This window comes from Paramormyrops kingsleyae, chromosome 17, assembly GCF_048594095.1.
Source record: "Paramormyrops kingsleyae isolate MSU_618 chromosome 17, PKINGS_0.4, whole genome shotgun sequence".
In the NCBI taxonomy this organism is placed as follows: Eukaryota; Metazoa; Chordata; class Actinopteri; order Osteoglossiformes; family Mormyridae; genus Paramormyrops; species Paramormyrops kingsleyae.
This window is the reverse complement of record NC_132813.1, coordinates 21,955,676-21,971,787: the sequence shown is the minus strand read 5'-3', so window position 1 is coordinate 21,971,787 and position 16,112 is coordinate 21,955,676. Positions and strand designations below refer to the sequence as shown.

Below are 16,112 nucleotides of genomic sequence, written 5' to 3'. Positions count from 1 at the left end.
CACATTGTGCTTTTTTCTTCACATTCAGGGATCTGTATGTTACATGAACACATAGATGCTTAATATAACCTATTTAGTGTGGTTCAGCCTGCCTATTTTTTGTCTCAATCCTTTTTTTTTTTGCCTATTTTTTGTCTCAATACTAATGTAAAATATTTTTTCTAAAACTATGTAGTGATTTGTTCCGGATTTTCCAATATTGTCCTAGAATCGACCCTTCATTGATAAGAATGAGATGTCTAACTAGAGAGGCAGTAGGCCTGATGGCAGGCGCATCAGAAACATTTTGAATATGTGGGGGGGAGGGGGGGAAACACTGGCATAAAACTAATATTTTATGTTAAATGTGGGAGGGTCCAAACAAATAATTATGAAATGTGAGGGGGACACGTCCCCCTCAGATTTAATGGCGGCGACGCCCATGCCTAATGGAAACGGTAAGTATAGCATCACAATGAATAAATAGCGCCACCTCGTGGAATATTGCGAATGGAAATCTTTTTAAAATATGATCTGGCATAAATGAGCGCAACACTCGGTATTAAATAACTGGACAGAGGATTCCCTAGGCTTTTCAAATCAAATCGTGTATGTCCTATATTTATTTATTTAACAAGTTGAATTTTTATCGTGCTCATTTGTTCACCTTGTTACTATTTGAACTCTTGTCACTTTTTTCTCCCGCATAAACGAAATCACGCGAAGTCAGAAGCTGAACTCAGTTGTTAACAATGGTTCAAGTATAAACTAGAAAAATAGATTAGAAACAATCTGATATCTTAAACGTTTCCACCTGTAAAACTTAGTAACAAAATATTGGAGGCCTTTGAAAATCTGGCAGATTAATGAGACGTTTCAGATGCTTATGGCTGCTTTTGGTAAGTGTCCAAATATTGACAATTGTTACAATTCACGCATTGAATTATACTTATAAAGGAACTCCTAGCCGAAATAAAATCAATGCTTAAATGTTATTTTATATATGTAGGTAATGAGGAAAGCTGGGACCCTTATGAAACGACTCAGAGACGTGAGTTTGTCTACAGACCTAATACACCAATAATTGCTTTACGGTGAGAAGTTACAGGATTGTCTAAATCCAATTACCATTTACGCCATTAAATGTGAACACTTGTGTTGTTGATCTATTGCCATTTTAAGTTTTTAAATGTATTTTATTATTTTATTGCCATATTTTACAGCCCCATGACATCAACGATTCACAGAGGCTCACACTGGGCAACTGCCCTCACTGGTTCCACTGCATACAGTGAAGACTTCTGCTGGAAATCAGCATCTAAGCCTACCTGTATGCTCCCTGGAACTGCTTCTGGTAACAGAAGAAACAACCCACATCCCAATCAAGTATGCACAATAAGCAGACTTATTAACTAGATACAATTTATTCAGTAGACCATATTTTCCAGGCACGTTTTTTTTATTTTTTTGCAAAACATTGTACAGTGGCATGAAATAACATCCCCCCAGGACCAAGATGCGACACACAGACAGTGAGTGAATAAAGTGAAAAACAGGATGGTGCAGGACAGGGGATGCTGCTCTATCTTCTAGCAGACAGGAGTGGGACAAAGTCCCAGGGTGAGAGGGGTCTTCCACAATGCTAGCGGCTTTGCAAAGATGGGAAATACCAACTGGCAAATATGTGTTAGTACACTGGAAAATGCCAACAAGTCAACCTAACTCTAGATGCTGTAGTGGGCTGGGAGTCTGGGTCCAGTTAATGATCTGTTTGCTCTAAGCCAGGTGGCTTTGAGTGGAAGGCAGAAAGAGAAACATTTGTACCGACTTGGAGATATTGACAGTATAATATACAGACACGAGGTAGACAACCTACATGCGCATAAGATGAATTCAACAGTATACTATTACAGGCAATGTAAAACCAAATATGATTAAATAGCTTGAAGTGTTAGCATCCCTATATAAACTGTTTAGCTACCCAGCAAATGCATTGTTAAAATATGTTCTCCTCTTGACACCTTTCACAATGAGATATCAAAGTGATGTAAATTTACGCTAGACATAAATGTGTGTTTAAATTTAATGCATGAGATTATTACCTAAAACAGGAGAGACACATGGGAAAGCCATGCTCCCTTTACCTGCTTTTGATGTTTGGTACTAATCAAGCTGAAGTGAATAGGAGAATTAGATCCCTATAATAGGTTCTGGTAAGTCTGTTTAAGGCTTTTAGAGGTGAGAATTGCATTTTGTGTTTACTCTAAATTCAATACAGTATAGGGGAGAAGTACCAAAGTGATATATTGCATATTTTATTTCCAGTAAGAAATCCTCTGGCTACATGCTGTAGGAGTTTAAAAGACTTTAGTCTCCTACAAAAAAATAAATAAAAATGAGCCAGGTAGATATGCTATGTCTACAATAAACAGGAAGACAGGCAAAGTCTTCATTCTGGCATGTGACATTTTTATCTCAGGCCTGGAATAGTGTGACTCACTTGAGATTTGGTGTTTCCTAGGATTTCATGGTTTGGAGGCTGCCAAGGGGATTTCTGCAGAGCTCAGCAGATGGCAGGTCTCCATGGAGGAATCCGCTATCTGAACAGGAAATCAGAAATGCCTTATCTGCCCAATATCGTTCCACTTACCAGGCGGACTATTTCGGTATACCTTCAGGTAATGTGAGTGATATTCCTGTTCACTGGGTTCACAGTCTCCCTGCCTGCTCCATCCTGATCTGCCATGTAAGGATGAAAAAAGCTTATTAAAGTGCAAGTCGAGCAAACATCCCCACCTCAGTCTTCTAGCACTGAGTTCAGACATGTTGTGCTGTTTCAGGGTTTCAGATGAAATATGCAGTTTCAGGTTCTAATAGCCGGAGACGAGACGTTCCTTACTGTCTTCACACGGAAATGAGGGACAGTTACCGGCAGCCACAAGAGATGCCTGAGCTTAAAAACAACACCTCCCGCTATGGGTGTAACCCACTTCACAAAGTGTGCTCAAAAGGCATAGGTAAGCCTGAATGCCAGACCTGTAATACATAGTTAAGTGCTGCAAAAATGGCTGCCATTTTACTTGTAATTCACATCAGTCACTGGGATGGTTAGTCTGAACAAACAGCCAATTTAACCAGTGATTTTCATATCTACATAAAAGCCAGTGATGTCAATCATTAGCATCTTTTTTATATTTTGTTGAAGTCTACTTCATCTAAAGAATAAGACTTTATTTTTTTTCAGTCACAATGTACAATTTATACTTTTGAATATGTGTAACACCCTCATTTTTATTGTTATGCATTACGTGCAGTTAGGTTATATTAATTTATGAAACAGAATTAGCATATCTTTTATAGTGTGTTCTACTTCAGGTTAATATCACATTAATTGTTTTGAAGAATAATTTTTGATGCTTTTTCTAAAGTACCTACTGTGGTTCGGGCTCATATTCGCAATCAAGGGAACAGTAAACAACTCAACACCTACGACGTGCACTTCGGGGGAAAAACAGAGGACATTTATGCTGTACTGAACTCTCTTGAGCCCAAGGAGCTGCAGAAATTCTCTAATCATGTGCCAGAGGAAGGTAAAACCGAGCTAAAGCCACATTGCGCTCATATTTTACTGCCTAACAGCCCTGTACACCATGTCATGCACTCAGAGATAAATGTTGACCTTGACCAGCGCCTGCTTTTTTGCAGACAGGAAGATCTCGCAGGCTATTCTGCAAAGGGATGCTTCTAACCGTCCAGTGAAAATGCTAAAGACACCTCTCGTCCTTTCTCAGGGCCCCTGTAGGCTTGATAGGTTATCCAGGTGGCCTGGACCTCAGTAAACAGCATCTGTTCAGGGAATCAAAGTCCAGTTGATGTTGCAGCACAATCCAGAATGATTTTTTAAAATGTATCAGATATGCCTGCTTGTGCATGTTTGTGTGTTTAAACCTGGCATTTTTGAAACACTACTACAACATACTGAAAAATAAATCCTGCCCCTCCAAAGTAATGAAACTCTGCTGTATTTCTTTGAGTAGTTATACTAATTCACAGTAGCTTATTGGCTTCAGACCACCAACAACCTTTAAATGAATGAAGGCCCACAGGACGATCAGTTATCAAGGAACCAGTTAAATAATATCTGTTCTGCTTCGCAAACCTAGGTTTTTAATGCCTAACAGTTATGACAGATTGCTCATAGACCAAAAATGAGGCTGAGAAACTTGTTAATTTCTGTTGGTTTGTAAGGACGGTATTTGGTCAGCAACTGCCAGTGTAAAAGACACAATGATCACCATATCTCCTGATTCTGCTCTACTTCTCAGTCTTTTAGCTAATGTCAAGTATAGTATCTGTTCTTATCAGTTTAATATCTGATGCATCCTCAGTAAAGGGTATTACATATTACACGAAACTTTATAGAATAAGGATTTGGAAGAAGGGAGGCTTGCCCTGTCTGCTCTATGCATTGACCTGGTATTGTAGTGCCTCCAGGAATTGTGCACCTCCATTTAGGTTAGGGCAGTGTTTCCCAACCCAGTTCTCGGGGAACCCTGGACAATCCACGTTTTTGCTTCCACTCAGCGCACCTGTACCAGGTATTCGGTGTTCCTGATTGGCTGGGAGCTGGGAGGGAACAAAAACGTGGACTGTCCGGGGTTCACCTAGGACTGGGTTGGGAAACACTGAGTGGAGGCTCTGTGCTTGTTTTCCTGAAGGTCATGGGTTCAAATCCCGTGGCTGGCAGAAGAATCTCATCTCCTTTGAGCAAGCCCTTTAACCCCAACTGGGCCAGGGGTGCTGGACACTGGCGGACCCTGTGTTCTGATTCTAAAACTTGCTGTTACCTCCACATACATTCACTTGTGGGGACCAAGATGGGATATACAAAACTGCCCATTTTTCCTATAGGGATTAATAAAATAGCTCCATTTTATTCATTATTCTATTCCATTCTCCTGACATTCCACCTGATGTGTAACAGTAGAGTAGCAGGTAACATGAGACCTGGCTGAACTGAGTCGGCTGAAAGCATCTGTGAAATGTAGGACGGACTACAAGGGAAGCAAGCCAGCAACAGGCAGCTGGCGTCTAATGACAACGGCCAAACAAGCAAGGCAGCAGCATTCCTGATGAGAGAGCTATTTCATTACAACTGGAAATGCCTTTAGGGAAGAAAGCTCGCGCTACATCTGCGTTGGGGAAGCTGGAGACTCTGCGTATCCCCAGGTATTGTGCTTTCATGTTGGGATCTTTACTTAATCTGCCCCCATATATCTTATACTGAAATAGATGCTTACAATCTGGTAGACGAATTTGGGGAATGACCAAAGGAATATTTTTTAAGTTAAGTTAAGTTAAGTTAAGGTTTAACCAACCATTGGTGCGTGGTTGAGCATCCTGGTAATCAGAATGTTTCAGGCCTCATGGTTTTGTCTGTATGTCAGGGAATATTGGTTTTGTGGTGTTTGTTTACTGTTGTTAGGGCAATAGAGGCAATGCCGTGGAGGACTGTAAATTAAGAATTAGCCCTTACAGTAAGCTTGAATATTGATTAACAGAAGCTGATTTATTGCCATGGTTACATTTTTGTGTGGGCTTTCCCAAGTTTCTTGTCGGGTATTTTCTCTGCCTTTTATTGTGTCATTATTGCACCCAAAGAATCCTGACACATGCATAAGGGCACCATGAAGAATCAGTACAGTAGTGCTTAGCACCTTAGCGGTGCTGATCTCATGCCTGGCCAGCGTTTGGGGAGACCAGCCATTCTAGCTGGTATTTGAGGATAAAAACCCTGGTATATCAGTCAATCAGATGAAAAAAAAATTGACTGAAAAGTAAATGGTCTCTATTGGAATTGCATAGCACATTTTAGGTTCCTGAGTGAAATCCATTGGGGTACATATTACATGCATCTGCATTAGGAGCTTTACAAATGGGGTGGTGTATTGCCATAATAATTGACAGGCTCCAGGTTCACCACAACTGCTGGTTAGATAATGAACAGAAAATTATTGGACGGAAACTGGCTTTCTTGCAGTGACAAAGAGCATTTTTGATCGATGTTTAATAAAATGTTTTCTTCAGATTAAAAAAAAAAAAATTAAACTATAAATCAGGCTTCAATGAATGTATGAGATATTTTTCCCCTTTCAGTGTCCTAGCTGAGCTTGGACCTAGAGCCCGTGATGCCCAGCAGAGTGACAGATTAACCCTGGATGGCAGATGCATTCTGAAGCGTGATGACTCCAAAGACAGGAGAGAGCACCCGGAGTGGCTGCAGCGAGAGATTCTAAGGCAGGCACAGCGGCGGCACTCGGTTCCTCTTGGCAACATGTTCTCCTTGGCCGAACGGCACCTCCGTATTACCGAATCTATGCGGAGCTTCTACAAGCTTAAGGTAAGTTTCACTCTATTTTCATAGTTCTGAATCTGAATATGTCAATACAGATATTATTTCTTCTATATCTGTATGTCTCTTATTTTGTGTGACAAATAAAAGTTAAATAATCTTATTTTTATTGTTTGAATCTACATTGATATTGTAAAACACATAGACAATTTCAAAAAGCAGCTATTTCAGTTTATTGTCCATTTTGTTTACAGTGTGTGGTCTTAATGACTTTTTTCAATGTTGAAGGGCTCTTCCTACAGTATGGTAATGATATACAGGATTCTTATTAGTCAAATTATCAATTGTTTAAGTTTTTTTATTGTTATGGAAGGCTGTTTATTATTGCTAATTGCTTGGGTAGATGTCAGTGTGGCTTGAATTTGATTTTTTTTATTTTTCTGATGTGGAATATGAATTCTGTGGAGGGCACATCTTGAATTTCTGCAGCCTGAAGATGTCACTGGAGTTTCAGCTTATGTTACAAGCTACAAGTCTACACAGCAAATTGCCTGATACTTATGTACTTAACAGAGGATGTTTGTGTTGTGTGTAAACCGTTCAAAACCCATCAAAACCTTTGCTATGAATTAAAATAGAAAGTGAAGACGATGCTAATGGTTTATAATATAGTAAAAAAAGAACCCAAGCAAATCTCAAACAGCTGTTTCTCCAGAAGTCTTTGCTGGAATGTTCCACTGGAGAATATTTATAAAAGACACCAAAAGTCACAATACATCAAGACTGTGGTCAGATACCAGTTCCACTTCAATTAAATTCATAGATGCATGCATCATACTCTTCACAGAAATGTTACCTTTCACTCCTCAAAACACATCTAATGCCATTAGCGATGAAGTCACTTATTGGCTTGTTTTGTAAACAGAGGTGACTCATACATCCTTCAGTGCTGCTTTCCAAAGGACATTGGCTGTGTTACCTGTGATTTATTAATGTTTGATCAAAGAGTTGTCATAGGTTGGAATACATGGGTTGCTAGGGAACAGGTAGAAAACCAGAGAGTGTCACTGATGATACTTCAGACATGCATCTCCCTGAAATGGGAACAACAGAGAGAGCATATTAACTCCCCTTAGACATACCACAATTAGATGTATCTCTATGCATTTTTGATAATTTTTGTTTTCCCTTTATTCCTTCCAAATTTAATGGACCAAAATACTAAAATGTTTAACTGTATGGTTTCCTATCTTAACTATTAAACTTGCTTTTTTCAAGCATTCAGATTTGCTAAATTGCTTGGTAAGTGGGATTTTGATTGAGCCATGCCTGTCATTGTTCTAGTTGTTTTAAACGTATTTTGGAGTAAACATCCATTGTGTAGTTAGAACCCACACACTTTAGCATTTTGACTGAAATCTAAAGTGTAATTATCTTTAGAACACTGTGTTTGGGTTAAATTGCTTAGATGCTGATATTTTGTTACTTTCACTTTTAGTTAGATAGATGAACACAAGGGGGAGCTGTGTTCTGATGCTAAGAATGCTTGAGCCATAGTTATGTGTGAGATATTATGTTTAGTTTTAAGCATTAAAACTTTTATAATAGCTGCAGTTCATCATGTGTGACATCTTAGAAATAAATACTGAATGTGTTGTCATTTTAATAGATTGAGGAGAAGGTAACACTTGAAAATCTAATGAGCCTGAAATATGCATTTGAGGTGAGTTATTTATTTAAAAGAGGCTGAACATGCAAAAAAGCAAAAAAAAAAAAAGTATTATTTTTGAATCCTCATCATTTGAGTATTTGTGACATAAAAATATTGTTTCTTGCAGGAATATGAAAAAGGTGGCAAGAAATCATTGGACATGATGAATTTCAGCTTGATGGTTAAGAAATGCTGTGGATTACATAAAGTTGTAAGACGCTTATCATAAATATTACATGAAGTTGTAAGATATTTATCACGGAGCTGGTAATCTATCACAGCCCACTTTGTAGGGTGGGGTGGCTACATATCACTATGTCTAGAAGCAGTTAATTGGATAAAATAACTTTGTTGTGTGAATGCCAGGTGTCTTAACCTAAGAACAATTTTGTGTTTAGAATCTGATTCTTACAAAATAGAGAAGCACTCCATACTCATTCACTAAACTCCGGTTGCTTTGTTCAAGGGGCATAATGAAGCTTATATATTTTGACTAAATTAAACGATCTTATAGTAAATTTCTCACTCTTTTTTATATCTTCTGAATACTGCAGAAGAATGAGCTAATCCAGGAGCTCTTCAAGAAGATCGACTACTTGGGAAATGGCAAGATACGATGGGTAAGATTGATCCCTAACTTGGATCTCAAAATGATTTTTTTCATGTGACAAATATTTATAAGTAATTATCAGGTCTTAACAGATATTAATCATTATGTATGAGTATGTGCTTCATGATGTGAGTGTTTGCTCATAGTTTTCTGCATTGCCATCCCTACTGATCCCTGTGCCTGACTCTCTGTAGGATGATTTCTGCACCTACATGCAGCTGGAATACAAGGAGAAGGAAGAGTCCATTTCTCGTAGCAAGCAGGTGGCATTTGTTCTTCCTGGCTCCACTGTGACCATGTGCCATGGGGAGCCAATGGTAAGGATCTGCTACAGCCCTAATGGCACTGTGGTCACCATCCGGGAAGACGGGACAGCCTTCTACTGGACCCCTGAGCTTCAGCTGAAGAAACGCAAGATGGTGTTCGTAAGTGTTTTTTTGTTTTATGTGCCGTATAGTCTGTATCTTTTTGATGTGTGCATTTTTTCCATTGTTTTCGGAAAATATTAATCTCTTTTGGAGTCTATTTTAATTCATAGCAAAGCTTTTGATGGGTTTTGAATGGTTTATACACAACCCAAACATCCTCTGGCCAGTTAATAGCATGTAATTTGTACTTTCCAAATTTCTTTTCTTTTATCCAGCAAGAAAGACCAGTGAATCGAAAGCCAAAATGGGCAACTGATTTTATCACGATGCCGCAGTTCAACAAGCTGATCATTGGAACGGGGTAACCATGTAGATAGACTAATAATAGACTTAATGGAATAATAGTTAACCATGGTGCTGACAAAGCAGCAGTAAAACATGACTTAAAATGAAGAGCTGAAGTTGGTATATGGAAGGTATTTGGGATAATTTCATCTATGGCAAATGAAGTTGTGTCAAAAACAATTAATAATGAAGTGACAACAACTCAGTTTTATTTTAGTCCCATTTTGTATGTGTTTGGAGGTTGCATGTTCACATGGTGGATTACGTCCTACAGTGTAAAAACATCTGGGTTGGGTTGCTATCTCTAAATTTCCATTAATGCCATGTGCCCTGTCCAGGCTGTATTTGCTTCTTTCAACATGTTTCTTGGGATAAGCTTACTGCAACCCTGCACAGGTTATAGAAAACGGATGGTTCATTCAAAAAATGTACACTCTCATACTTTACTTGTTTTATTTTGGTACCTTTGCTTGTCACTGGGGCTGTAACTGCACATTTTAAGGTACAGAAACGGACATCCCAAAGGTAAAAACCATATTAATGTATCATTAATGGTACAAAAATGTTCCCCAGAGTCCATTTCTGTACCATAAAAGATACAATTACCAAAAGCTATGGGTACAATTGGCAGACCATGAGGGCACAGCCCCAGTGACAAGCAAAGGTACAAATATTTACCCTTTTTTCTGGGAGTGTAGGGTCCATTTGGCAGCAACTCAGTGTCTCCTGTTCCCCCAGGGATCGGGAGATCCAGTTCTATGAGTTTTCGTCCCTGGACCCTTACTGCCAAATCGGTGCCCTGGAGACCATACCTTTAAAGTTGGACTACTGGTGAGCAGCATTCAATACTATGTAATCACAATCCCACATGCACACTCACACTCATGTTGGTGACCACAGTCTGGAACAGTAACACAATGATTCTCCCACCTCCCACAGCTACAAAGGCCCTGATGAGTGTGTGATCCTGTTTGGAGATGCTCAGGTAACCACCATTCATCTGATCTCTTCTGATTCAATTATATGGGCGCAAAATTTGGCTTCACTTATTTGATCCTACTATTGTTTCGCATTCCAGGGCTGCGTGAACATCATATTAATGGAAATGGTTGGAGAAACACTGAGGTAAATCTACTAGCCATTTTTCTATGAGTCAGTATCAAGGTGAAGCATTCACAGACACAAGTCATTATCTGATCATTCTATTTATGCTTCCTTAGCAGAATGAGAACAAACTCATTCACTTTTAGCGAGTGTTATGCTGTGCAATAATATTTTACATTTCAAAACATTCGGGTGGGTAAGAAGCAGATAATTGCAATGGAAATAGCCCCTAGAATTGTCATATTTGCCTTGTATCCATGGAATCACTGATTAGAAGAATCCAAAAGGGATTCTGTGGGAGACAATAGTGTTACATTACTAATTAGTAAACTGGAAAAGTATCCTAAAAGTAAGAAGGACAAAAATATCTTTTGACATGAGGAAACAGAAATTTGTCAAGAAAATTAGCATATGTAAATTTTGTGCATGGAGTCGAGGTTTGAGACATCCATCCCAGAGCAGATATCTTTTAAATTTTTTTACTATCTTTCATAGAATGTGGAAAAAATCACCAAAAGTCGAAAATGTGCCCAGTGTTGCCATAGAAAACGTTGTTCTATCCCCAAGTGTGCGATTTATTCGGTGGAAGGTTCATGATGACTGGGTGAACGAGGTAACTTACTGTCTATATCCCAAAGAGCTTAACTCGGTCTCGCTGCGTTTGGCCCATTTCAGCAGCATAATTAACATACTTTTAGCTTCCTTAGGTGGAAGTGTGCCAGCCTGCAGTTTTTTAGCTGAATATGATGTTCTTATGGGCAAAATTGTCATGTAGATAGAAACAACAATCATGAGACCACCATACAAAAATAACCATCATGTAGTTTGACAAGATTTTACTCCATCTATAAGTGTGTATACTATATACCATTCACACTAAATCATTTTATATTATATTGTCAGGGACCACAGACCTGGCAGCTTATTGAATAATTTTCTGACAATGAATTTCAGGTACGGTATTTCGCGAGCACCTCCACCGTTATCTCTACCTCGAACCATGAGCTGACTGCCCTCGTTATCGGTAAGGCCAGCTTTTTTCCCCATACCCCCACCACCACCCCTATCAGCCTGCCCCCCATGATCCTCTGATCACATCAACCTCTTCCCTAGCTCGCCATCTTTCCGTTTGAGACAGGGGAAGATGGCACCAAATTGATCCTTTTACTGTGAAATGGAACAGCTAAGAAACGGAGCAATTATTAGCAGACAGCCCACCCCCTCATTAAAACTTAAAGCTTTGGGACAAGCCATGGCCCTGTGAGGACCTGAGAGGAAGGAGGATATGGCTATTTATCTGACATTTTTAATGGGTGCACAAGCATCTGTCAAATCGTGTCTGTAATGAAATTCTTGGTAATATTTGAAAAACATGGAGGTGAAAGGTAATTCTACTGCAACAGGTTCCTGATGGGATTGAAAGAATTGGGGGGGAGGGGGGGTAATTAATTTATCAGCTGCAAAGTGAGCATGCATGTATGGCTGTTTTCTTCCAGGTGTGCGACTTGGTGTCTTTTTGAGCTCTTGCATGGTTGTACGCTTATGTGCTGTTGCACATGTTTAAATATATGCTTTATATGTGTGCAAATAATTTTAAAAATTTCTTATTACAAGCTCAGAAAACACCCTAATCCTAACCCTAACCCTAACTCTGTTCACGACTCTAAGGTTGCTTAACTTCGACAACCAAGCTTAAGCAGCAGGTGGAAGAGGTCAGGGAGGCCACCAGAGAGGTAAAACCCAAAAAGACGGTGCCCGGGCTCGGCCTCCCCCAGCTAAGAACAGCCTGGGACCAGACTGTCTTCTCAGTCTATAAGGGTGTCAAAACCTTTGACTTCTGCAATAAACACAGGCTGCTTGTCACCGGAGGGCTTGACCGACTCATACGTACGTGGAACCCCTATGTGCCAGGGTGAGGGACATATTTTTTGATTTCACTTTCACCACTGATGGGCCCTTAATTCCACCTGCTCCGAGGTGCTGGACACTGGCCAGCCCTGTGCTATGCCCCCCAAAACTGTATATCGCCTTTATATGTATCTGTGTATCTTATGAAGAGCAAGATGGAGTGACAATTTCCCAATGGTGAAGAATAGCGTATCACTTAAACAAATCCTATTCCTTCATTAGATACTGGCATTTCCTGAACTGATTCTGGTTTGTTTATCTACTGGGCCTGTCATTGTGGTTATGGTAATGTGGTTATTTACCTGTCTGTCGGCCAATTCTTATGTTTCATGTGCTAAGCTGCTGAATTGTTTCCCAAATGTCTATGTCTCCGCAATCCTTTGCCTTTTGTCCATATGCTTGGGTCTTCAGCACTGTTTTTTGAGTCAAGTGTATCTGCCTCTCTTGGCTTTAGTGGCCCAGAATTTTATTGGATACCCAAACACCAGGCTTTGAAACCACTGAAAAGTAACACATAGCTGAGGAGAGTAGCTGTAGGGTTGTTTAGGGCACGTTCTTCATTAATGGCAAGTGCCTGTGATTCAAGTAAGGAAATATAGTCTGAGACTTGTTACTTCCCAACAGGAAGCCCACGGGGACACTAAAGGGACACTCCGCTCCAATATTCTACTTGTGCATCTCATCAGAGGACAACCGGATCTTCTCTGTTTCCACGGACAACATGGTTAAAGTTGGGTCCTTTATGCTTGGTTATGACCCTTACACTCTCATAACTGCATTTACTTGTAGGTTAGAGCAGTGTTTCTCAAACCAGTCGTCAGGGACTCCCAGCAGCCCACATTTTTGCTCCCTCCCAATTAGTGTTGTAGTACTCAAGACCGGTCTTGGTCTCGAGATTACTTTTTTGTGGTCTTGGTCTCGTCTTAGTATCAAATTTATTTTGACTCGGTCTTTGTCTCTGTTTGATTTTCTGTGTTGATTTTCGCACCCGTTAATCCCAGGCTCTTATCTTTGGATAGGTGTAACACACAGACATGAATGGCAAATCTTTGCAATCGAGAGAACTTATGTGATCTCGTCGTCCAAAATATTCCAGAGTAATCCTGTGTGCAAAGAGGCATGTATTTTAAACATTTTCCACAAAAAAACACCCCTAATAATTGATAAAACATTTATATTATTCACATTAGATGGAACACAAAACGCATATTCGATTCCGCAATTATCCACACACTACCCTTCTGGGAAAAAATATTTATTTTAGAATTTATGTATTAACCTATAAATAAATGGGCTGGAGTTGTACTTGAAATAAAAACAAAACACAGCATTCTATTTATTAGAAAGATGATTACTTGATATTTTCAAAATATTTATTCACGAAAGTTTGTATATGTATGCTTGATGTTGAGCTCCGTCAAATCAGTTGAAAGAGAACGTGCCCAATGTTCGTTTGTTGTTTGAGGCTAAAATGTCAACTAAAAGTGTTATGTTAGTGTTTATTCAGTGGATCATAAACCAAACAATATTCTCTATTTCAAATTATTTCATATGTTATAAAGTAATAAATAATATATACGCTCAAAATGGATAGTGCTTATAGGGTTAACACAGTACTCTGATTGAGTGTAAAACCTTCAAATGCAACCAATAAGGTGTCTCATTTGAAAGAAAAAATGTTGCATTTGTACAAAGCATTTATGTTGAAATTTTTAGAAAAAATGTCTATGGTTCAGATTATACTGTGAAACAAATTATAGACCATAATGCCTACCCCCAAGATGTGCCTATGCTCCATATTTTATAGTGTGTTGTGTTATTTATACTCCAACATTAGTCTGTTTCTGATCTTGACTTGGTGTAGTCCTGCCTTGGTCTTGGTCTTGTCTCGGTTTCAATACACTCTGGTCTTGGTAATGACTTGGTCTTGGTTTAGATGTTGTTGATTAAATCACTACTCCCAATTAGGAGAGAGTAAAAACGTGGACTGTCTGGGGGTACTTGAGGACTGGTTTGAAAAGCACTGGCCAAGAGGGTCAAGAGTCAGAATAAGGGGCTCATCCTGAAGTCCTCCAGTATAACACTGAGTTGCATAAACTGGTTAAACCAGTCAGTTACTTTGGGGAATAAAGCAATGAAATAATTTGTTAGCCAATTAGCTGAATTGTTATTCTTATCAAACATGTCTTTCTTTTTAGATCTGGGGCATCCATGACCAATCATGCCTATTCCAGGCTCACCCCAAAGCCAGCCTGATCTGTGGGGAAATGACGGCCTGCCTATACTCCTCCTCTGTTAGAGCTCTCTATGTCGCCACGGACTCCATTTCCCAGCTGTGCCTTAAGACGCGGTGGGCCCCCAGTCCCCTGCTTAGTGTAATGTATTTACCAATGGACTGGTCATACCTGGTGGCCTAGACTAGTTTCCCATTTGTTCAGAAGGGGGAGAGGGGAAAGACTTTTTAACTCTGATTTATGCAGTTTTTTCTTGCAGGGCTGGTCAAAGGATAATGAGTACAGAATCAAAAATAAAACAAAGTGTGAGACACAAAAACTGAACTGAATTTAAAACAACGAGCTACAAAACTAGCTGACATAAAATAAAAATGAGCAGAAATGAAAATCATAACACTTTACTTAAGGCCATGTTTTTAATAATTTCTAAACACATTTATAACAAATAACTTATGCATTCATAAAACATTATAAACATGGCTATGAATATTTATCAAAAGGCATAACACATTATAGCCATGTGTATTATGCATTATGAATGCTCTATGAAGTTCTCATCTATCATGCACTATAGTGCATTATAATGGGTGCAATAAACATACCTGTAATGTATGTTAAATATTTATAGCTATATTTATAATGCTTTATGAATGCATTATTACTTCTTATGAATGCATTTATAAATTATAAAAACATGGCATTAAGTAATGTGTTACGATGAATATTTGTGGTTTCTATTTTAATTTATATATTTTATATATTATGTTTATATTATTGTATTTTTGAGTTTAAAAACTTGCCCATAGGCTACCAGCCTATATTAGCCTACCCGGCGTCTCTCCTCTAAATTATCAGCAGTGATCGTTGCCCATGATGAGCATCTCAAATAGGCACAGCTACAAATGTCCCCACGAGATTAAACCGTGTTTCAGACAAGGGTAGTACCACTGAAAATGACAAAAAGTTAGAGCTGCATAATATATCAGTTAAAATATCGCCATTCGTCCAATATGTCAGTCTTGGCCAGTACTTAAACTTTATCAGTATTTAAAATGAACTGTACCAGAGCTAAAGACTTAAGTACTACAATAACAGAGATGATTACATTGGATCAGCCATTTTCCATATTGGAGGGTTGAGGAATTTCGTTTGCTCATTCACCATTTATAAGAGGTCTCAATGTACAGGCCCACAACGTTTATAATTCATCGTTAAACGTGGCGCACTAATCAATCTTTTATTTTCCATGGAATAAAAAACAATGGAAGAAGATTCTACCAGTTTGGGCCAGTAAACTTGACAAATTTCACCACTGGCAACTGTTAGATATACTGTAAAGTGTGCCTATCTGTAAAGGTAAACCAACACCAAAATATATATTTGCAAGCCCTCCCCCCACAATGATTTGACCCCCACCCTCCCATTGTTATACTGCTGGCCACTGCTTGAGGTAACAGTCTGCACCATGAACAGATGCCCCCCCCCCCCAAAAAAAACTAAT

At 39.0% G+C, this 16,112-nt stretch overlaps 2 protein-coding genes and 1 non-coding gene across 6 annotated transcripts in view; all 3 read left to right on the top strand.

The window, feature by feature from the left end:
• Positions 1-654: 654 nt before the first annotated feature.
• Positions 655-4,167, top strand: tex26 (testis expressed 26). Of its 4 annotated transcripts, none has more exons than XM_023826253.2 (6): positions 655-878; positions 989-1,030; positions 1,203-1,365; positions 2,501-2,657; positions 2,820-2,996; positions 3,408-4,167. In XM_023826253.2, exons 3-6 carry the CDS (start codon positions 1,207-1,209, stop codon positions 3,725-3,727), a joined length of 813 nt encoding a protein of 270 aa, XP_023682021.2. In that variant the 5' UTR covers positions 655-878; positions 989-1,030; positions 1,203-1,206; the 3' UTR covers positions 3,728-4,167. The 4 variants fall into 4 exon arrangements, with proteins under 4 accessions (XP_023682021.2, XP_023682019.2, XP_072557655.1 ...); XM_023826251.2 differs by having other exon boundaries at positions 989-1,073; XM_072701554.1 differs by lacking the exon at positions 655-878 and having other exon boundaries at positions 910-1,073; positions 3,408-3,569; positions 3,685-4,167.
• Positions 4,168-4,292: 125 nt separating this feature from the next.
• On the top strand, positions 4,293-4,489 carry LOC111851385 (U2 spliceosomal RNA). The gene has a single exon (XR_002840006.1). It is a non-coding gene; the product is annotated as a U2 spliceosomal RNA (small nuclear RNA).
• A 598-nt stretch (positions 4,490-5,087) lies between these two features.
• wdr95 (WD40 repeat domain 95) overlaps positions 5,088-16,112 on the top strand; it is a 20,109-nt gene continuing 9,084 nt past the window's right edge. The window contains exons 1-16 of the mRNA XM_023826053.2: positions 5,088-5,208; positions 6,136-6,379; positions 7,610-7,633; positions 8,001-8,054; positions 8,170-8,253; positions 8,597-8,662; positions 8,847-9,077; positions 9,296-9,381; positions 10,104-10,196; positions 10,305-10,350; positions 10,444-10,490; positions 10,965-11,082; positions 11,424-11,493; positions 12,138-12,381; positions 13,002-13,107; positions 14,576-14,727. Coding sequence (XP_023681821.1) covers positions 5,141-5,208; positions 6,136-6,379; positions 7,610-7,633; positions 8,001-8,054; positions 8,170-8,253; positions 8,597-8,662; positions 8,847-9,077; positions 9,296-9,381; positions 10,104-10,196; positions 10,305-10,350; positions 10,444-10,490; positions 10,965-11,082; positions 11,424-11,493; positions 12,138-12,381; positions 13,002-13,107; positions 14,576-14,727 — 1,733 coding nt within the window. The 5' untranslated portion in view covers positions 5,088-5,140. The remainder of the gene's footprint in view (positions 5,209-6,135; positions 6,380-7,609; positions 7,634-8,000; positions 8,055-8,169; positions 8,254-8,596; positions 8,663-8,846; positions 9,078-9,295; positions 9,382-10,103; positions 10,197-10,304; positions 10,351-10,443; positions 10,491-10,964; positions 11,083-11,423; positions 11,494-12,137; positions 12,382-13,001; positions 13,108-14,575; positions 14,728-16,112) is intronic.